Below are 22,804 nucleotides of genomic sequence, written 5' to 3' on the forward strand. Positions count from 1 at the left end.
ACTCTCTCTTTTAATAAAATGCATCATGTGGAAACTAAAGATAGTTATTTTGCCATTATTTTTTTATTAAATCTGTATTTGGTATATATTTTTTCTCATTATTATTAAGTAGGTCCACGCTGATTAAAAAAAAATAATAATAATAATTCCCCAAATGATTTCAGTCCAAGGCATATTTCATCAAATAATTAAATGGAAATTATATAGCCTGTTTTTATTTGCACATATAAATAAGATTGTAATGAGAATTTTACTTTATCATTACACCACTAAAATCATGCTGATAGTGATCACTGATGATTCTTTCAGTGAATTAGAATTGTAGTATTCTTTTTATTTGAAACCATTTTAAATTATTATATTTTTTAAGTAATTTAATCATAAAATTGTAATTAGAAGCATTTTAGAGAACCACACAACCAGCGTAAAAATTGTACGGTATATTAAATACATTTACTGTTTTCATTTTAATTTTTGTTTAAGTTTTAGTAATTTTTTAGTGTTGTCTTTTGTTAGTTTTTTCAAATATTTAAACAGTTTTTTATTCATTTTATTTTAGTTTGAGTTATTTTAGTTCGTAGAGTTAAACTAAATGAAAAATAAATAAGGTTGCTTTGGAAAAAAAATTAGAAAAATTTAAGTTTAATAAAAAAAATTTTTTTATTTAAGTTATGTTTTTAGTTTTGGTTAACAATAATAGCCCTGATTTAAATTGCCATTTTTTTTTTCAAAATCTGGGATGGTTTGATTATTTATTTAAATTATTAATTGATACGATACAAAATAACTATTTTATTGTAGAACAGGTAACTTATTTTAGCAGGCTTTATGGTCGTCATCTGCCATAGTACGTTTCTGCGTGTGTATAATTTTATTCGCCTCTGATGTAACAGAACGGACCATGCAAATTTTCTCAGTTTGGGCTGATGTTTGGTAAATTCGTGTATAAATGAATATTAATCATATCTCAAGCACAGTTCTGAAAACCGTGTCCCGAGGCGCATGTTTTTCTCATTCTCCAGCCGGGGGCGCTGCAGTAACGTGTTCTGCGGGGAATGAGTGAGTGACTGTCGGTGGGGAGGAGATCACAGACTCGGGCTCTAGTAGGGTGTGGGCGCTGGAAGAGTGTCGGTCCAGACTGTCCCAGTCATTACCGTTGGTCCACTCCAGCTGAAAGCGGCCACATAAACAGGTAATGGTGGTTGTTATGATCGATTGAGTGTGAAGGAAGCATGAATCGTGTGTTGATCGTGAAGTTCAGTGACTGTGGGCGTAACGTTATATGACTGCTAGCACAATTAGCGTACTAGCTCACTGCAAGACAAAACTACTAACGTTACTGAATAGCCATAAATAAAGCGTAGAGTGAAAATAAATAAATTGTGCATGATTAAGTACATTATAATTCATATTGTGTTTTTTTTCTTCTTCTTTTGGTTCACCCATAACTAGGAGTCTTTAGACTCTCTTTGAATGGAGTGTCTGTTAGCTACGCGGCTAATGTCAGTTTTATTGCGAGAACACGCGTAACGTTAACGTTACCTTTCTGTCTGTCTGTCTAACCGCCTGACTGTCTATCTGTCTGCTACAACTACTATCTTATCTATCTTGCTATCTATCTTTCTCTCTGTCTTCTTGAACAAATACCCATCTGTTTCTGTTTGAACACATCTATAGATCTGACCTGTATCTATCTGTCAGTATGTATATGTGTGTCCCATTCTGTTAGAACACTAACACTTACATGCCTCTCTGTCTGAACATAACTGTCTGTCTGTTCACTCATAAACATATCTGTCTATCATTCTAACTGTCTGCCTGCCTGTTTGAAACTTTTAATTTGTCCCCATGCATACCGGTCTGTCTCTGATTTTGTCTGTTTTTCTTCTATTTTGTTATATGTCAGTTTAAACAAAACCTGTCTGACATCTACCTGTCATCTGTTAGAACATTAAACTATATTTTTGAATATAGACCTGTAGGCCTATGTATGTCCGTCAAATTCTACTCCTCTTTCTATGAGTCTTAACTATCATGTTTACCTTTTAGTGTCTTTGTGATTGAATTAATATTTAACTGAATCAATATCAGCCTGCTTTTATCTAATTTGTCTGTCTTTTTCTGTAAGTGAATACAGTCTCTCCAGTTTCCCAACTCAAACATTCTCAGCAAAGTATACAGTGCATGATGGTTTATATGAGAAATAGCTTCTTAAATGTATTTGACGCAGTTTCCTTTTTGTTTTTAATAAATGTGACATGAACTTAAATTCTCTAATTAAACAGAAACACAAGACACAGAAGTAGCTTTTCACGAGTATGACGGGTCTTTCCGAAGACCTGTTTAACTAAAGTATGAGTTCGAGTGATGTCAGAGTATTAAAGAAACACATTATGTTGGCAGAGGGATGTTTTGGACTCAGTAAGGGAGTGTTATGTATGTTATAACAAGCCGAGACCTGCATGGTTACATGGGTATTCATCACCTTGGCTATCACCACTTAATGAACAATTTTTTGAACCCATTGCTTAAATCTGTGGTGAATTAAAGGAATAGCTCATCTAAAAATAAAAATACTGTTGTTTATTCACCCTCGTGTCATTCTAAACCTGTGTGACTTGCATATTCAATGTACATTCTTTCTTTTGTGGAACATAAAATAAAATATTTTGAAGAATAAGGATCATTAGCTATGTTTTGCATGCACCTATTTGTATGCGCAAAAAACATGCACTCAATTGAGACGGATAATTTTTTTTTATCCCACAAGAAACATGAGCATAAACTACGATGGAAACACATTTACAGAATAAATCCTTCAATGTGCAACAAAAACATGTGATGTTTGCCTCATCTGAGAATGTGATTGATTGGATAACAGGGCCAATTTCATTGCACTACAACTCAAATGTTGGTTTGGTCATTCTGAAATGCCTGAGCCAAGGTCTGTCATCACAATGATTTGGTCATGATTGCATTCACAAATATCAGGCATCCGAACACAAGATAACATGACAGCGTGTATTGCATTTCGATGTATGAAAATGATGTATGATGCGTTATGATGTAGGAAAAAAGAGCCACAGTGGCTTCCCCGATTGCAGTAACTTCCGATTTTGTTCTCTTGAACACATGGGATGGAAACGTTGCTTTATTCAGATTCTAGTCATAATGTGAGTCTGATACTGCTCCTTTGGGCTGTGATTATGGGGCGTGTTAAACCGAACCAGGAAAGAAAATGCCTCTGGACTCAATTGGATCGACAAATGCCTTGATCGTGGTTCTCTGTTCCTCTTTTAAAATGCTTCAATAACAAACGTGATGGCTGAATCTACACATCTAAATTCTCTCCACTGGCAGCCATTCTTTGTTGTAAACTAATTGAACCCAAGCGTGACCCACCCTCTTTGGTGACGTGGATGATTACGTTGCGGTTGATCATCTGTCCATTATCGTATAAAAAGCCCGCCCTGACAATTTGATTGGTCCGAAAAGGTTTGGTTCGGGCATACTTGCGTCACAACGGATCAAGTCCAGAGTCTCCAGACCGAACTTCCCATCCTCAAATGTTGTGGACGGGGCTAAGTTCGGCTGGCAGCCAGGCTACCAATTTTGTGGATAAGTTGAATTCGCAATTTGGATGGAAACATAGCTATTGACATATAAGAGTGTCCATGGTAAAGGAAAGAGAATCATCTTTTCAATAATAATTTTGTTATAATTTTTTTCTTCATTATAATATCAGGATCAATATGTTGACTTTATTCCCCCTCCAAAAAACATAGTAACTGTGCCTTCAAGTCATGTGTATGAATTGCATGTATTTATTTGGAAAAAAATAATAAACAAGACTGAGCATCATGTCATTGGGCCTCACCCTTTTGTTTTTGGCTGGCTACTTGTCATTTTTTCGTTTTTAGTCATTGTTCCCTAGTTACTTGGACTGTGACAGTGTGTTTGTTCTGAGCAAGCTGTGTTCAGGACAGCTCATCTGAGCTTCCTTCTTGTTTCTCTGCAGTGCAGCGCAGACACTTGCCCTGAGACAGTGAAGAGACTGTCCCAACACACCCTTCCCCTGGCTGGATGTTCTGTCAGCCCTCACCTGTCGTCTTCAGGGTACAGCTGCATCAGACGCCTCTCCCAGGACACTCCTGGTAGGGGACGAACGATTCCGGTAGCGTGAGAGGAGAGAGGCTGCCGAGATGGATGACATCTTCACTCAGTGCCGTGAAGGCAATGCGGTAGCTGTCCGCCTCTGGTTGGACAACACAGAAAATGACCTAAACCAGGGGTGAGTATGAATTTAGTCAGAGCTGTTATTAGGTAGATTCCAGTGTGGTTGTAGTAGAGACCGCTTATTTGTGTTTTTGTACACTCTTGGTTTAGCTGTTATTACCTTAATTTCTCATTCAAACGGGTAGGGGAGGATACTTGGAGGCCACGCCCTCTAAAAACTTTGCGAAACTTGGATTGTATTGTAAAGAAAATGTCCTGTTTGTGCACACATGGAGAAGGATCTTCTGTCAAGGCTTGTCCCTTAGTTCACCCCTTACACTTTTATCTGTCTTTTTTTAATCCCTGGGTGCAGTGGCTCAGAAAGACGATGCGGGTAGATTTTATCACTTTTCATCTGTTGTGGATTTCATTCAGTTATTTGGCCTGTCGTGGCGTACACAGCTTATATTTCAATCAGATGGTTTTGAAGCATTAAGGAGATTCGGTATTAGTATATTACTCTTGTTCACTTGTAGCATTTAAAAAAATTGATTTCATTTTGTATTTTTTGTTATTATTAGTTATAATTATGGCGCTTTTCCACTACACAGTACCAGCTCGACTCGACTCGGCTCGCCTTTGTTTGGTTCTCCACTGTGTAAAAGTTGTACCTGTACCTGCTTTCGGGTACTCTTTTTTTTTTTTTTTTGTATCACCTCCGGCGAGGTTCTGAGCGAGCTGAGGCGATACTAAAATGTGACGTGAAAACAATGCCGACTGCTGATTGGTCAGAGAGAATCGTCACTATTCACTGCGTCACGTGCCAGATGGAGTATCCAGAATAACCCCACCATTTTTAAATAGTTTGGCCAGAGATGGTTACTAAACTTACTACTATTATTATGGCAACTCGGAAGAATACGCCGTGGTCAAACGAGGAGGTGCAGACATTCCTTTGTTTGGTTGGCGAAGAGATGATCCAGCAAGAGCTTGATGAGGCAACGAGGAATGAAAGGCGTCTCTATGACGACGGGGTACTATTTGTGGCGGTACTGTCTGCAATGGAAAACGGAGCGAAAAGCGAGTCGAGTCGAGCTGGTACTGGTAATGGAAAAGCGCCATTAGAGTTGTCAAAGTCACCGACTTTGGTACCAAGTCGGTACTGAAATTAAAAAATGTGACGATACCAGCATTTCCCTCTAGCATTTTGAGCTCTGTTGAGCGGATTCTTAAACACCCCTGATTGGCCATTGTGTTCACGCGCTCAACATATATGTCTGTCGTGATGTCTGAACATGATGTCTGTCTTTGACGCTCTTCACCGAGCACTTACATAGATACACACGGGAGCGTTTAAAAGCGTGCGCTGATAGACGCCGCTTTTAAGCGCTCTCCCGTGTGGATCTACGTAAGCGCTCGATGAAGAGCGTCAAAGACACCATATGTTTTTGGAGCGTTGATCATTGTGGCCAATTACAGACATATATGTTGAGCGCGTGAACACAATGGCCGATCAGAGGTGTTTAAGAATCCGTTCAACAGCGCTCAAAATGCTAGAGGGAAATGCTGGTATCTTCACTTTTTTCAATTTCAGTACCGAATTCGGTACTTTTGACAACTAGTCATGATATTATTTTTAATTAATATTAGTCATCAGTTATGGAGCATATCATTAAATCATGGTTATAGAATGTTAATATTGTGCATGCCTTTTGTGGTAAACTCATCATGGTTAGCCTAGGTTTAAAGAAATACCACCTAAAATATCCTGTCTATGTCTTATAAACTCAGGGTTTCCGCGGGGTCTTAAAAAGTCTAAAAAAGTCTAAAATTTCAAAATCACAATTTAAGGCCTTAAAAAGTCTTAAATTTGCTGAAGTATTGTGTTCTAGGTCTTAAATAATTTTAAACAGGTCTTAATTTTCCTACGTCCTCCCGCAGCGCTTTGGAGTGTTTTGGTTTTTTTATTGCGTGGTGTTATAGTTCCTTATTTCGCTCGTCCAAATATAATTCACTTTAATTACGACTACAAAATAGACCAACATGCAACAGCCAATCAGCTTTGTGCATCCATCTAAGTTGTCTTCAGTACTGTTCAGTTTGAATAAATTAATTTACTTTGCAAGTCATTTTGAGACTCTGCGTTTCCTTTGTACGTTTTTTTTTTTTATGTCGTGATATAGGTCTTAAATTTAATTCATAATGGTCTTAAAAAGTCTTAAATTTGACTTTGTGAAACCTGTAGAAACCCTGAAACTAAATGAAAAACATTCCACACGTGTTGAAGACCAGAATTTCACTTCTATCCCTATATGGTGCAAAGCATACACAGAGTTGATCCATGCACCCTCTTCAAATACCTCCAACTCTGCCAAGCTCCCTCTCACAAAACAGCCTTGGCCTTCCTTCCTTCACTAATACATCCCAGAACAGCTGAGAAGCACGAAAGAGAGAGAAAAAAATTTTCAGGTGGATCTTGTAAGGAATTTGATTGGACCTGCATCTCTTGCTGCCAGCCACAAGAGTTATTACCTGACAGGAACTGTTCGGAGACTAATGGTTCGCCGGGGCTGATTCAGCACAAAATCAGCAGATTGCAGGCAGCGGCTAGTTTAGATGAACCATTTTGGGAGGCGTAGCGTCATGTCCGATGTAGATCACAATCTAGGCATTTCCTGTGCTCTTCACATGGCTGAAGTTGTGACTAAGGAGATGTTTGACTTACTGGCTTGAAAAACAGCCAGCAGGGGAAAATGCCAACTCCGGTTGCAATTATTATTATTTTTTTAATTAGAGAAACCCTTCATATGTTAGCGCTCTCGTTGTCTGCTATATGTCGATTCCCTACTCTAAACATCAGCTGATCTTTTACAAACCTGTGTGAGTAGGAGTCTGTCTAATTTGTGACTCATAAGAGGGGGAGGAGAGAATGGTCTGGGCTAAAACTAAATGGTTAGGACGAATAGTTTCCATACGATGAGCTCACCAAGCAAAGCATGCTGACTTGAGCCATACCAGTCCTCTCTGTGTCGCTTCTCTCTCTCTCTCTCTCTCTCTCTCTCTCTCTCTCTCTCTCTCTCTCTCTCTCTCTCTCTCTCTCTCTCTCTCTCTCTCTCTCTCTCTCTCTCTCTCTCTCTCTCTCTTTCTCTCTTTCTCTCTCTTCTCTCTCTCTCTCTCTCTCTCTCTCTCTCTCTCTCTCTCTCTCTCTCTCTCTCTCTCTCTCTCTCTCTCTCTCTCTCTCTCTCTCTCTCTCTCTCTCTCTCTCATTTTCTCCCTCTCTCTCTTCTTGCCCATCTCAAAGCGTTTTCCTTTTCCAGAAATAGAAAAACTCCAGCTAAGGGATTTGCCTTTTGCTTTAGCCTGTTGAGGATTGCCTAATAAAATGATTCCACTGCTATGAAGAAGAGGGGCTGTGTGATTCTTTTTTTTTTTTAAGGGCCATGAAGAGTTTTAGCATGGCTTCAGATGTCACGACCCTACGCTTTTGTGGGAGGAGACAGGAAATTGCAGACATACATGGGTGTAGTTTAGGCTATGCTTCGCATTACAGCATGTCAGTCAACAAACTGAACTTTGTTTAATGTCCGTCTTAACTGATCTAGATGTTTTCTATGGAAATGTCCTTATATTTTGGCCATTATGCCTGAAGCCTCTGTTTAAGTTCATTTTGAAATTGTTGGTTTTATTTGTTTAGCTTTAAAGTCAGCGTGAAATTAAAATAGACATTTTACTTTACTTACTATGATTTATTAGTATCCTATGTTTAAAAAATTATTCCACTTTTGAAATTATCTTCCTGATCAACTGAAGGGAAAATAATGTTAAGCAATTCCCAAAACGCTACAGTAAAGTACAGTCTAGACATTGTTTTGGCAAACTCACATTTTTTTAATGTTCTGATAAATTCTAGGTTGATCAAATCAGAACTGTTTATTTGATCAATGAAATTGAAATAACTGATGAAAATGTTTTTTGATGCAGAGTTTTTTTAATTTAGTCAAGAAATACAAAGACTTTAAAAAAATATTATTACAATAATAAAACAGCAAGAAAAAGGTTTCCTCAAATCTCAAGCCATGACAAATTCACACAGGAGATTTTTCTGTTTCAGTTATGTTGGTAAATCTTTAATGTGCAAAATTATAAATCAATATTAAACAAAATGTCCGACCAAACAAATTTGAAAAATAAAATTTATTGACATTTGACTTTTAAAAATGTAATTTATTATTCAATTCATAATAATTTAGAACACAAATATGTATTGAAATCAAAATTGACCGTTTTTACTTTATGTCAACTTTAAAGCTCAACAGTTGGACAAGGCTATTAATACGTGTTTTTGAATATCAATAAATGTCATTTTTCAAATGAAGTTTGTACTGACGTGTTTTTAGTATTTCGCATATTATTGTCAACTAAAATGTTTTTACAATGTACAATAATAAATGTACTAAATTGAAATAATTTGACTAAATATTGAGTAAATTTTTGTTAAAAGTAAAAAAAAAGAAAAAGTTCTTTGACTTTCTGTATGAAGTTCTGTACTCTTGCAAATTTACTTTTTTTTTTCTTTTTTTTTGTAGGGATCTTGTGTGCAATGTATATTACTGTGTTACACCACCTATGTTTCAAGTTGTTTTGAAGATCGGATATCCGTATCACACCCAAGTTTTGCATCTGTGCTTCTCTAGTAGCGAATGCCATTTTAAGTTGGCTGAGTCTGCTCTCAAATTGTGACTCAAAGAGGAACTGACACTTTTTGTGGCTGTTTTCCATTCTTGAAGTCTGGACAGGACTCAGAGATGCAAATGATAGTAGAAGAAACTAAATGCCAGGTTACAGCTGTGTTTGTCTCTGTGGCTTTAAAACAGACACTGAAGCTGCTGCAGCTCGAGCCAATCAGAAGCACATTTCTAAAATCAGTTACTATTAAAAATGCTTCCTGTATTTTAACTTCTTATTTTTAGCCGCACTGTCTAAAAATATACAACATCCTTTTTGATGTGCGGTTTGAATCAGAAACTACCTTTTAGATGTCCAGCGGTATTATTTGCCCTGTTTTAGTTACATTTCCTGTAACATACCTCAATTTGGCCCACTTCACTAGCCTGCTTGCTCAGATATGTTTATAGACCATGGCGCCTCACTGATGTGTGGCTCGAGTCATGATCTAATTCAGTATGAGCTTTCACTCAACCAGATTACTCCACCAGTGCTGAAAGCTAGAAACCTGAACTCAGATGTGGAGTGGCACGGTTAAATCATCGCCTTGTGCAACCCCAGAATGCTTTTTGGCCAGAGGAAACTCTTAATAAGAGAGCTTTTCAACTCTTTGATCGTATAACCGCAGACTCGAGACGAAATCTTTCAACTGTGTGACTCCAGTATCAATGTTTACATAGTCTGTCTTTGTACGTTTGTAAGTCTGTTAGCGTAAACGTTCCTTTCTCTGTGTGTGTATGTGCTTGTTAACAGTGCATGCTTCACGTCCTTACAAGGACAAGGGAAAGTAACTGGCCATGAGTTGAGCGGGCTAAGGAAGGGAGCCGCTAGCAGTGGAAGAGAGAGCTTGTTGAATCTCATTTCCTGTGGTTCCCGCTCTGGTTTCCTCAGTCCAGGCCTCTGCTGCTTCATTAGTGTGATGGAGCGCTCTGACACTCTGACCAGCTGTCCTTCCTTCATTCTCCTTCTGTCTTTGCTTTTCCCGCTTCCTTGCTTTTTTCTTGCTAATGTCCTATTATCTTGCCTCCTTTCTTTCTTTCTTTTTTGTCTTTTCGCTTCCTTCCATTCTTTCCTTTTTTTGTCCCATTTTCTTCCTTTTCCGCTTTCTTTTTTCTTTCTTTCTTTCTTTCTTCTATTCTTTCTTTTCACTTCCTTCCATTTATTCCAACTGGCTTCCTTTCTGTCCTATTTTCTTCCTTTTCCGCTTTCTTTTTTTCTTTCTTTCTTTCTTTCTTTCTTTCTTTCTTTCTTTCTTTCTTCCTTTTCACTTCCTTCCATTTATTCCAACTGGCTTCCTTTCTGTCCCAATTTCTTCCTTTTCCGCTTTGTTCTTCCCCACTTTCTTAATTCACTTTCTTAATTCCTTCCTTTCTTCTTTCCAACTTTCTTCCTGTCTTTCACAGTTTCTTCCTTTTATGATTCTTCCTTTCACGCTTCCTTTGTTTGCCTCTTTCTTTTTTATTTCACTTTCTTCCATTTATTCCAACTGGCTTCCTTTCTGTCCTATTTTCTTCCTTTTCCGCTTTCTTTTTTTCTTTCTTTCTTTCTTTTCACTTCCTTCCATTTATTCCAACTGGCTTCCTTTCTCTCCCATTTTCTTCCTTTTCCGCTTTGTTCTTCCCCACTTTCTTAATTCCTTCCTTCCTTTCTGTCCAATTTTCTTCCTTTTCTGCTTTATTTTTCTGTACTTTCTTTATTCCTACCTTTTTCTTTTATTTCCTTTTTTCTTCTTCTTCTTTTAAGCTTCCTTTCTTTGCTGCTGTCCTGCTTTGTTTGCAACTTTCTTTCCGTGATTTTTTTTTTTTTGCATTCTTTCCTTGAAATGTGCCGCTTGGCCGGAAATAATGAACATTCCGGAATTCCCATTGGGAAGCTCATGTAGGATTCCAATCCAATTTTATTAATTGATTTGTTGGGGGCAGGGGTTCTTCCTCTTTATTTATCTTTATTTTTTGTTTGTTGTTTTTGTCTTTAACCCCTTCAGCTGTGGCCAAACTTGACACGGTGAGTGTGAGTAGTGTGTGTGTGTTTGTGTGTGGTCCGTTCTGTTCCGGCAGGACCTTGTGAGAAGTTTCAGCAGCTCTCCCTAAGTTTAGCCACACTACTGGCCTGACTATTTATCCAGAGGCTTCCTACTGTACTGCACACACCCAGCTCTTCAACAAACACTTCATTACCACAGACTTTACAACTGATCTCTGTGGGGATGAGCATAACCAGCTGCAGACTTTACCTTTATAACACTTTCACAGCAGTTGCGTTCAGTGGTTTTAATAGTAAAAACCTCAATTGGATCAGTTCACATGAACTGTCAGATCACTGTGTTGTTATTGTAACTTAAGTGTCGCTGTCGACTTGAAGAAAGTGCGAGTTTTACTGCAGTTTTGAAAAGGAAATAGGAAGGCCTGAGAACGGATCTCGGACTCAAACAGCGGGGGGAGGGGGGTATACATAATCTAGAGGAAAGGGCCAGTTAACGGCTGTTTATATTTAACTGGCTGGAGACAGACAGCTGAGAGAGAGAACACTAGCCTGACTGGAGACAGTTTACCGCCAACCACTGCTTTAAAAAAACTGCCTTGATATAAAGGGACAGCTCACCCAAAAATGAAACTACTGACATCTTTTCCCTACCTGTATGCACTCCAAAAATATTGGTTTTAACAAACAAGCTTAATGTGATGCATATCTGTCAGTCATACATAAATGAAACGGGTCAGATATTAGATTTGTTAAAACTGTGTAATCCAAATACATGGACATTTTAAATGCAATTTAAAGTCCCTGTAAAGTCAAAATTAAGTATGTGTTCTGAGGTTGTCACACCACAGAAAAATGTGTTATTAGCCACCCAGCCAAATTTGAATGATAAAAAAAGCCCGCAAGTACATAAAATAAACTATCAAAATCTTGCAAAAATGAGCAGTATTCTGCTCTCAAACGCTGGGGGCATGTCCGCTGGCTGCGCTGAAACCACGCCCACTCGCGGGAAAGCTGCCGACGCTGATATTAGGTGATACTGCTTTCGCGACGGGGAGATGAAGGCCGAGGCGGGAGATAGTCGATTCGGCCCCATTCACCAGTAACAGCGGATTATCAGTGAATCCCAGTTGTCTCCGATGAAAGTTTATAAAACTATCCGTGTAAAATGATCACAACAGAGGCAGGTGTTGGTGGTGAGTGATCCTCAGCTCTCCATCAAGGTTGGCTCTTCACAAAATGAATCCACTTCTTCTTGATGTGATCGTGTTTAGGAAATTTAAATAAAGACACCGATCTGTTTTGTACATGATCGCATCCAGGTAGTGTGTCGAAGGCATAGCTAGCTAACAAACTGCTGGCTGTAGTAACGGTAGTAACAGTGACTCGCGATTGAGCAGCAAACTGATGTGAATGTGCTCTATTTTTAGGGGAGGGGCCAGCCTCAGTGCGTCGTCAAGTAGGGTCGTGTCCACGAGCTCAGGGGCTCCAGTGCGTCATCGAGCCCCGTTTTAGCCCCGCCTAAAAAATCCGGAAAATAGCAATGGTGAAAAACTGTTTAACGGTCTTACTCCACAATTCAGTACTTCACAGTTCACAGTCTTTGTAATATGTTTTAGCAATACATTTCTAACATTTATAATGTGTTTAGAATTTTTTTTTAGAATTGCCCTTTACAGGGACTTTAAGTACATCAATCTTAAATTTAGGCTTAAATATTTTTTTGAGTGTGACTAAGTATTGATGTGATAATTATGATATGCTACTGACTCTTCTGCTAACATATGTTTGTTTCTCGCAGGGATGATCACGGGTTCAGTCCGTTGCACTGGGCGTGCCGTGAGGGTCGTTCGGGTGTCGTGGATATGCTCATCATGAGAGGGGCGCGCATCAATGTCATGAACCGCGGAGACGACACACCCCTGCACCTGGCTGCGAGCCATGGCCACCGTGACATTCTGGCCAAGGTGCGAACAGAACGTAGTAGATAAACGCTCACTAACACACGCACACACTCACACATCTGCACCTGAACAACCACAGTGACCACAACGGTCATGGAACGGTGTAAACAAACACACAGCTGCAAACAGAAGCTCCCAGAGTTATAAATACTTTCACACACACACTTTAAACCTTAAGAAGGAATAAAGGAACTGACAATGTCCATTTTTATGCCTTTTAGTTCTATAAACAAATTTTAAATGGATGATTTGTGTTTGCTGTTTTGGATACTGAATCATGTTGTGGTTTGTGTTGTCTAGCTGATCCAGTGTAAAGCAGATACCAATGCGGCAAACGAGCACGGCAACACCCCTCTCCATTATGCTTGCTTCTGGGCCCATGACCTGGTGGCTGAGGTTAGTCTGAAGTGCCCTCTGCTGGGAAAAATTAGAAATTCTAGATTGTATTTTAAACATTTCAGTTGGTAGAGGGGAGATCAATGGCTGTTTTCCTTGTAATTATAATAAATGGGGGCAAGAGCTTTAAAAAACACTCTCAAGGTCGTAAACCGATAACGGGTCCGGAACTAATTTCAATCGTCCTTTGATATTTAAAAGTCCTGATGGAACATTAACAGTTAAATGTGGTATCATTACAAACCATAGACCCTCAACGTTTCACACAAAATCATAATTTTGAAATTTATTTTACACATTATTTGAATGTTTAAATTCCCTTTAACATTTGAGCAGAAATAATGGAAATGTTAAAACATTGGCATTCAGTGATTTACAAAACATAACAATTTACAGGGTTCCTATGCTTTTTGTTAAAGTATGCAATTAGATTTGAGTAATTTGCAGGTTTGGAAAAAGTATGGAAAAATATCCCGTATTCGGTTTTCTAAAATATAAAATTAAGAATTTCTAAAAATGTATCATACAAGCAGAGTAATTCATGGCAAAAGTTTAGTATCGTTTAGTGATTGTAAAACACAACTGAATAAATTCAAGGTGCACATTTTCATTATTCAAAACTGTTTGTCTTTAACATATGCAAGTCTTTGAACTTCACCAAACGAATGTGCGTATGCCACTCAAACCAGCAACAGATAAAGGAGCAAACCGTCATTTAATTCATACTGTACTTTGCTGTTTGGCGATTGTGCAACCTCAAACCACGATTACAATATCAAACGTGATTATGCAGGTTATAAAGCATTTTCGGTTTCTTCTCATCATGTAAGTGCTAATATTTACAGATTATTGACTGTACTATATACCAAATATAATGCTGCATGAACCATTTGTGTTAAACATGGTCTTAAACATTTTCAGAGGATTTGGGAAATTTGGGTCTGGAAAAGTATGGAATTTTGAAATTGATACCTGAATTGAGTTTCTGTTGTACCTGATATGGGATTGTATATCTTCTCTCCAGGATTTGGTCAATAATGGTGCTCAGGTGAGCATCTGCAACAAATATGGTGAAACTCCACTGGACAAGGCCAAACCACCGCTTGCTGCAAATCTGAAAGGTATAAAAACACTCTTCTTTACTAATGTAGCAAATGTGACGTCAGCAAGTAGATTTGTTGGAGGATTGTTTGCTTACATTGTGAAGCTTCAGAGATTTGTTTCTGTTATAATATGTTGCATCAGGCCTAATAATTCTGTTGTGTTTATGAATCAGAGCTGGCGGAGAAACAGGGACAGAGCCTGTCCAAAGTTCCTTTCAAGGACTCTTTCTGGAAGGGAACCACTCGAACTCGACCACGTAAGTGCTCTCAGAACATCTGACTCTCATTTGCATTCATAATGCAGATGCTTTGGCAAACAGGCCTTTTATTTTCATTCACTGTAACTGTATATAGGTTGCAATATAAGATTATTTGAATTATCCACAACAAAGGTTTGATTGTTTCATTTTTTTTATGATGTCTGCAGGTAACGGTACACTAAACAAAACCGCGGGCATAGATTATAAGCAGCTCTCCATGCTGGCCAAGATCAACGAGAATCACTCTGGGGAGGTGAGCTCATTTACCAAACTAAACCACAATAGCTACCCAAACCATGTCTCAGAGCGTTTATGGAAACACTGATGTCTCTCTCTGGCAGCTGTGGCAGGGCCGCTGGCAGGGCACAGAGATTGTGATCAAGATGCTTCATGTGCGGGACTGGACTACTAGAAAGAGCCGTGACTTCAATGAGGAGTATCCTAAACTAAGGTGATGAACCGCCAGTCCAATGTGCCCAGTAGAGATGCACCGATTACAATTTTCTAGGCCGATTCCGATTTCCGATTTTTCTTGAGTTTGACCTGCCGATACCGATTTAAGCCGATTCCGATTTCCTTTTTTTAAACCACTTTACAGCGCACACAAACATATATTATTTTCTATCTTCTCTTTAATAGAACATTTTGCATAGAACTTTTTTTTTACCAGATAATCGCTATAAAATAGAACTATATAAATTACTCCTGGTGTGGGAAATCCACACACATCTAAAGTGCAGTGTTATGGAAGAAGCATTTCTTTCTTTTCACATCCAATATCCAACTTAAAAAAAATTGATATATTTAGCAAGCTAAAATTTTGTATGAAAACAGGTAATGGCAATAAAATAATATATAAATAACAAATAAAAATAAAATAAATATAGCCTACCCTTGCAGTATATATTTCTCAACACACACACACACACACACACAGGCCTATTGCAATCACTTGTTGCAAGTTATATTTCTCAAACAGTTTTTCTCTCTGACACATGTCCAGCCAGGCTAAACAAGACAAGTGGAGCATGTGCAGAGAAACGATTGGGAATAAAAACAAGTTATTTTCTATAAATATTTTTGAGTCTTAATTTTCTTTTCTGACATAGCCTGGCTACTTCAGTTCTTGTTAAAAACACACCAGACGTGCAAATTCTGTGCATTTTGGGCACTTTTGGGGTGAAATCATATTTATTTTGTCCATCAAAAGTATGCTTTCACTTTAATTGAGCGCGAGCAGAATAGACTCGGCGCCGAAACCCGCGCTTCACTGTTGTTCACGCGACGCTCCTGCTTGACGCTCACGCGCTGCTCCTGCTCCCGGTGTGAATGCACTCATTGATTAACATGCACGCCGAAGAAAAAAAAAACCCCGCTGCTCACGCTTGCGGTGTGAAACGGTCGTAATTCACGAGGTTTCCTACATGTGTGTTCCGTGTGCACGTGTGATACTGATGTTGCGCGATGTTAATCATGCGGCGCCCGAGTGCATTTGACCGGCATAAAATCGGCATACGTCAGACTGACCGGCCGGTCGCCGATCATGGCCGATCACGTGAAAACCGGCCGATTCCGGTCACCAGCCGATCAATCGGTGCATCTCTAGTGCCCAGATTACACAGATTAAAGGGAATGAATTCTGTCATCATGTACTCATTCCGAAATCAGGGTTATTATAGTTGCCTAAAATTAAAACATAAAAAACTATTTCTTTACTTGTTAAACAATAATATAAATGATAAAAGAAAATGTATACAAATATTTGTCAAGGAAACAACATTTCTCATTTTCATTTAGTTTAACTTGATGTACTAAAATAACAAACTAAAACTGAAATAAAAATTCATAACTATATGGACATTTAAAAATAAAACTAATAAAAATGACAAAAATACACAACAAAATTATTAAAGCTTTAACTTAAAGATACAATATGTAATTGTTTGCGCCGCTAGGGGTCGCTAACCTCTTACAATAACAAAGGCGTAGGTTGATGACGCAAAATTCCAGTTGAATTATGGAACTTGTCGTCAAGCTTATGGATCTAATAATGCTTATGGATGAGTGAATACATTGATCATATTCTAACATTTCATCATGTTGAACTATATAACATTGATTAGTTTTATGTACATTTGCTCACCTGTCTAATAAAGTACATGTAAGAGCTCTGTCAAGTCGAAGTTTGTCACGGACGTAAAGCTCTCGGCATCTCGAAAACGCCACGCTGATATTGATCCTGCTTGCCATGTTCCATAATGTTTAAACAAAACAACTGCAGCTAGACGTAACGCTGTTGTCCACGTCCGTCGCCATGGTTACTCTGCTCGTACTGCACGAGCGGAAACCAGGGATAACGCGGATATTACGTCAGTGACAGGCGACAAGTGAAAATTCCGGGACGGATAACTATTTAAAATTGGAATTTCTCTCAAATTAAAAATCTTTGGGAACTTTTGGGATATTGTAAGTACACAACTGCAGGAAATATATCACACTGTGCAAGTGATTTTTGGATATTTTATTATAAAAGTCTTAAATATTGTACCTTTAAATGAAACAGAAAATATAAAAATAAAAACTTTTTTTATCTAATTTTAAATCATTGATACTAATATCTGATGATAATAGCAATGTTCCATATCTGTATGACTTTCTTTCTTTTGTGGAAACAAACAGAGAATTTAAAAAAAGGTCCTAATCGTACTTGAAATTTCAAGCTTCAAAAAGCCACATACGCCTTTTGCACTATATTCAGTCTTCTTAAAGGGATACTCCCAATCACTCCAAGAGTGATTAGTTCACCAATCAAGCTGATTCTGAACTACTGGAGGAGTACCACATTATCTCGTTCAATTCTCTTGAAATAAAAAAAATGCTATCAGTCAAATTCATCTTACTTTTTGTTTAATATTTTTTTTTTTAAAGAGTGAGTGTTTGTAACCATAACTGTACAGAAGTGTACACCTACTATGTTGGAGTGTCAACCAGATTCAATTTTAAATATTCTAAATATCATGGTTATCGTCAATACAGGTATATCATCAATACCAAAGGGAACAAATTTAAAGATAGAAAAAAGGGAAAAGTCTAGGTGAACTATTTTATTCCAAAAGAGAGGGCAGTCCTGATCTGTCATCTTTAATCTGTGAAAGAAATGTCTCCATCGTGTTAGTGGTCTGTTGTATCTGTGTGTTCATGTGTCCCGTTTCCCCTGCTGTAGAATCTTCTCCCACCCCAATGTGTTGCCCATGTTGGGGGCGTGTCAAGCTCCGCCCGCCCCTCATCCAATCATAATTACACACTGGATGCCCTATGGCTCCCTGTACAATGTGCTTCACGAGGGGACCAGTGAGTAAAACACACATTACTGTCTCACTCAAATCATGTGGTGTATGTCTGCTTCATTTGAATGTTTAATGTTGAAAATTTGCTTAAATGCTCTTTCAATTCTGGATATTCTGGAGTTATATTTACTTATGCTGAGTCAGGAAAAATAAAAGTCTTTCTCAAACCTTCTCTTGTATCTTCTTCTTTCTCTCGTCCATTTAGACTTTGTTGTGGATCAGACGCAGGCTGTAAAGTTTGGCCTGGATATAGCATGTGGAATGGCTTTCCTGCACACACTGGAGCCCATGATCCCTCGGCATTATCTCAACAGCAAGAGTGTCATGGTGAGCAACGGAAAGGAGACGTTTCCCACTTATCTTGGTTTCTACAACTGTGGGGTTTTCCAGTGTGTCTATTCCTGTCTTTTCTACTAGGCGACATGAGCTTTGCTGTAGATTCATTTCCACAGACATTCATTACTCAGTGTTAACCAGTCATTGCAAAATATAAGTTTGTTTATTTGCTGTCATGGTATGTGGAACTGATTCAGTGGAACTTGCCCTCCACAAATTTAGTCTCAGTGAATAAACCACTGTGAACAGGAACTGCTGTAGACGGTCTTAGTTCTCTGTGAAGTTTCCGTGCATCCCATCACAAGTTGAAAGATTCAAGTTGCAGAGTGTTGTAGTGAAAGAACATTCTTTGATTGTGGATTTCTCATTGTCTGTTTTTAACAAACATCAATGGTCTGTAATGTCCATTAGAAAATGAAAAGCTGTGAAAGTCACGATCAGTAAAGCACAATGGATTGTCATTGACCCACAACGCAAGTGAAACCAAGGCAAAACTGCACGAGTATCAAACTAAGAACTGCTAACATTACACATTTTTTAAAATGTTTTTGAAAGAAGTTTCTTATGTTCACCAAGGCTGTATTTATTTATTCAGAAATACAGTAAAACGGAAGTTAGCCACTTTCGTTCCTCCAACAGAGGATGAAATGTGTCGTTATCTATGAGTGTTGAGTGACGTAATATCCCAAGTGGAAAATAACCCATTTTTGGAGAGGTGCACGTCAGGGTGCGCCGAAGGGTACGCGCGCTACACACAGCCTACGCCTTGAGTTTGACGCAGAAATATAAATTGGGCTACAGCACTGAAAAGCCCTCGCGCTACCCATATGCTGAGAGAGAGATAAGACAATAGAGCTGCACGATTCATCTTTAAAAGTCTGTGATCTCGATTCAAACACCCATGCGATCCTTCAATTCGTCTGTCTATTAAACTTTGACAAAATCATATCGCAACATTCAAAGCTGTGTTGGCGCTGCCGCTGACCCAGAGAGAGTTGTCATGAAACAGCTTCAAAAACAGTCTTTTCAACCTCATAGTATCATTATTTCTGTGATGCAATAGTTCAAATTATCATAGAAACTTGGATAAAAGTTCAAATATGAACACTGATGTCTACGATAGCGATCAAAATCAGCTTTTGATAGCAACTTGGTGCTTAAAATAATGCATTTATCGATTACTTTGTTTCGCCACTAAGTGGCGACAAGTGACTGTTAAAAATGTATTTGTTTTTTAATCATATATTCAAGAGAATGTAGTATTGTATGATGCTTCTGAAATAAAAGTCAGAAAGATGTGATGATTTGTTTTTGTAAATATGACCCCTCTTCTACATTATGTACAGTTTGTATAAGTATATGATTTAACTTTTCCCGATAGTCTAGTGTTAAAAAAATTGCAATATATTGTAATAGCGAATCACAATACTTGTAGAATCACAATTCTTGAAAAAATCGCAATACATATCGTATCGGCACCCAAGTATCGTGATTGTATCGAATTGGGAGATAGGTGTATCGTCCCAGCCCTAGTCTTCAGTGTCACATGATCCTTTAAAAAATCATTTTAATATACTGATTTGGTGCTCAAGAAACATTTCTTATCATTATCAATGTTGAAAACAGTTGGGCTGCTTAATACTTAATAGTATTTCAATATGCAGAAACTGTGATGCATGTTTTTTAAGGATTCTTTGATGAATAGAAGTTCAAAAGAACACATTTATTTTAAATGTCACATTTAATGCATCCATTTGGTCAATTGAATGCATCCTTGCTGAAAAAAGTATTAGTTTCCCATTTATTTAGAACAGGGTACACTGATTAAGCTTCAGTTTTTCTGCAGTTTGTATGAAGCAAAAACAGTGAGTTTGGCCTAAATAACCGTTTAATGCTCAGTTATCCTAATGAATCTGTTCTCATTGATTCACTGACATCAGATTGACGAGGACATGACGGCCAGGATAAGCATGGCAGATGTGAAGTTCTCCTTCCAGTGTCCCGGCAGGATGTACTCTCCCGCATGGGTGGCACCTGAAGGTATCAATCCTCTCCTTCACTCTCAAAATTCTTCATTTCAAACTTCTCAAGAAGATTTCACTTTATCCAATATATCAGTCTAATAATTTGCACAATTTCTGCGCATTAAGGCAAAAAAGTCCATTGTCAATAGTGTAGTGATGCATGAAGCACCGCTCACTCAGAAGCCACTTTCAAACCAAGCAGCTTTGTGTTGATGAACGTGGTGAATCTACATGACTAATGTTGTGAATGTCGCCTGCGAAAACTTGCAGAACAACAATAAATGTAATCTTAAACTAAAGTTTTGATCCACTGATACCTTAACACCTCCCTCCACATCTCCTCTCAGCCCTACAGAAGAAGCCCGAGGAGATAAACCGGCGCTCTGCGGACATGTGGAGCTTCGCCGTGTTGCTCTGGGAGCTCGTCACCAGAGAGGTGCCGTTCGCTGACCTCTCAAACATGGAGATCGGCATGAAGGTGAGATGGATTCCATCATATGCACCTGGCTTTCCAAGCAAGAGCCAAACCAGACACCCTTATCCCTATTCTCTCCACTAGGTGGCACTAGAGGGACTGCGGCCCACCATCCCGCCGGGCATCTCCCCCCACATCTGCAAGCTAATGAAGATCTGCATGAACGAGGACCCCGCCAAGAGGCCCAAATTTGACATGATCGTGCCCATCCTAGAGAAGATGCAAGACAAATGAAACAGCCCTGCAAACACTGAGTTCACAGTATTGCCTTAAAATTCACCACTCACCAAAGTGCTCTATGCCACTGTAGCCCTCTGCTAAAGAAAAAAAACGCTTTGTGGAAGCGCTGTTGAACATTTTTAAAAGCCACGTTCTCACTGTCCTATATTCTTACATGCAATCAGTGAAGATGACGTGTGTTTGTGCATATATATGTTCATCTGTCCTTTTTCGTGTTTTCTGGACGCTCCTCTCAGAACCCTGTTTTCTATAGCCATTAAACAAGAAGTGGCGGCAACGGTCTTTGGACGCAGTGAATGTACAGTGAAATCAGTTTTCAACTAACCACTCCCACATTTTCTGCATCTTTTTGCGCACTCGCTCCATTTCTGTCATTTTCACTCCATCAAAGGGACGCCACCAAACTCAAAATCTGTATTATTTGCAAATGTGCATGCATCAGCCGCTGTTAGTATTTAAAGCATCGTGCCATTGTCTTTCAACTATGTGTTTGCTTTAGATTGTCCTGATAACAAAAGTCCTATAGGCCAAGTTTGCCTGAGATTTATCTGTTTTTAAAATTAAAAAAGCAGTGCAATAATGCAATAGCTAATGCCAATTTTATGCCTTATCATGTAACAAAAAAACAAACTATGAAGTGCCCGTAATATCACGATTGTACAGTCCCTCTCATAGCAGGGAAATACATTGTATAAAAACCTGATATGTTAGATTAAGGTACCATATGCTTAAAGGAAGAGCCATTTACACGCCACATCAAATGTGAGAACGTCTGTGTCACAGATTGGCACGCATCATGGGTCATATCTCTAATACTAGCTCCCATAAACCTACATATTTACTTGATCCATACAAATGCATGATTTCTGCATCCTCTGTTATGTAACTAACATGCCTCCGGCTCCTGTATTCTAATTTACATTGTACATGTTAAGCATGTTACGTGCTGAAATATCTGAGAGATTTTTATACTTGTATACATGTGTTTTTTTCATGGGCGATACATTAGGCTGCCCATGAGTGCCTTTATTTTTTTGCTTTTCTAAACACTACATCTATTTACTTCCTTGTTTTGCTTTCACAGTGTTCCACTTATCCGCTCACCAGTATGCAATAGGAAAACCAAGAGACAAAAACAAGCATACTTGACATGCATAAATTATCTTTTTTTAGTTTCAGTGTTTCTTTTTATGTTTTGAAAAGCAAATAGCGGTGATTATGAAAAAAAAGACTGGTTATCTAACTTATGCTTACTTCTTTCTCACCCTGTGAGGTTTTTAATGAAACTTAATTCTTTATTTTGGAGATTTGGACTGTTTATATTTTATTCATGATAACTAAAGTTTACTAAAAGAAAATAAGAACAAATAAAATGTTTTGGCCATGCAAAGTGTTTTGATCTGTGTTCATTTATCAGTCAGAAAATAAATTATTGGGTTGTTGACATGAAAATTGACAACAGTGTTTTGCGATGTGATATGCTTTAAGCTACTTCTAAATGAAAAGCTTCTTTAAACTTATAAAAAGTTTTTTTTTTTTTTTTTTTACCTGAACAAAATTTGATTTGTTGTTGATGATCTAAAGGGGTCGTGTTTTTGGTTTTCTTGTCACATAAAAAAATCATCAAAATTCCTTCATGTTGGTCATGGACAATTACTGTTTTTTAAAAACTAAATTGCTTTATGTTTTTAGATAAATATTTTAAATAATATATACCAAACTAATTCCACCATTTCTTA

General features: G+C 38.2%; 1 protein-coding gene across 3 annotated transcripts; it reads left to right on the top strand.

Annotated features, from left to right (window-relative positions):
* The first annotated feature begins 1,043 nt into the window (after positions 1–1,043).
* Positions 1,044–21,844, top strand: ilk (integrin-linked kinase). 3 transcript variants are annotated; one of them, XM_056247757.1, is made up of 13 exons: positions 1,044–1,192; positions 3,935–4,291; positions 12,722–12,887; positions 13,185–13,280; positions 14,305–14,401; positions 14,557–14,640; positions 14,811–14,896; positions 14,985–15,094; positions 17,867–17,994; positions 18,196–18,317; positions 20,267–20,366; positions 20,698–20,828; positions 20,910–21,844. In XM_056247757.1, the coding sequence occupies exons 2-13, from the start codon at positions 4,203–4,205 to the stop codon at positions 21,057–21,059; spliced, it is 1,359 nt and encodes a 452-aa protein (XP_056103732.1). In that variant the 5' UTR covers positions 1,044–1,192; positions 3,935–4,202; the 3' UTR covers positions 21,060–21,844. The 3 variants fall into 3 exon arrangements, with proteins under 3 accessions (XP_056103732.1, XP_056103733.1, XP_056103734.1); XM_056247758.1 differs by having other exon boundaries at positions 1,045–1,192; positions 4,024–4,291; XM_056247759.1 differs by having other exon boundaries at positions 1,046–1,192; positions 4,019–4,291.
* Positions 21,845–22,804: the final 960 nt, after the last annotated feature.

This window comes from Rhinichthys klamathensis, unplaced genomic scaffold (genome assembly GCF_029890125.1).
Source record: "Rhinichthys klamathensis goyatoka isolate OS25496 unplaced genomic scaffold, OSU_Roscu_1.1 h1tg000050l_1, whole genome shotgun sequence".
NCBI lineage: Eukaryota > Metazoa > Chordata > Actinopteri > Cypriniformes > Leuciscidae > Rhinichthys > Rhinichthys klamathensis.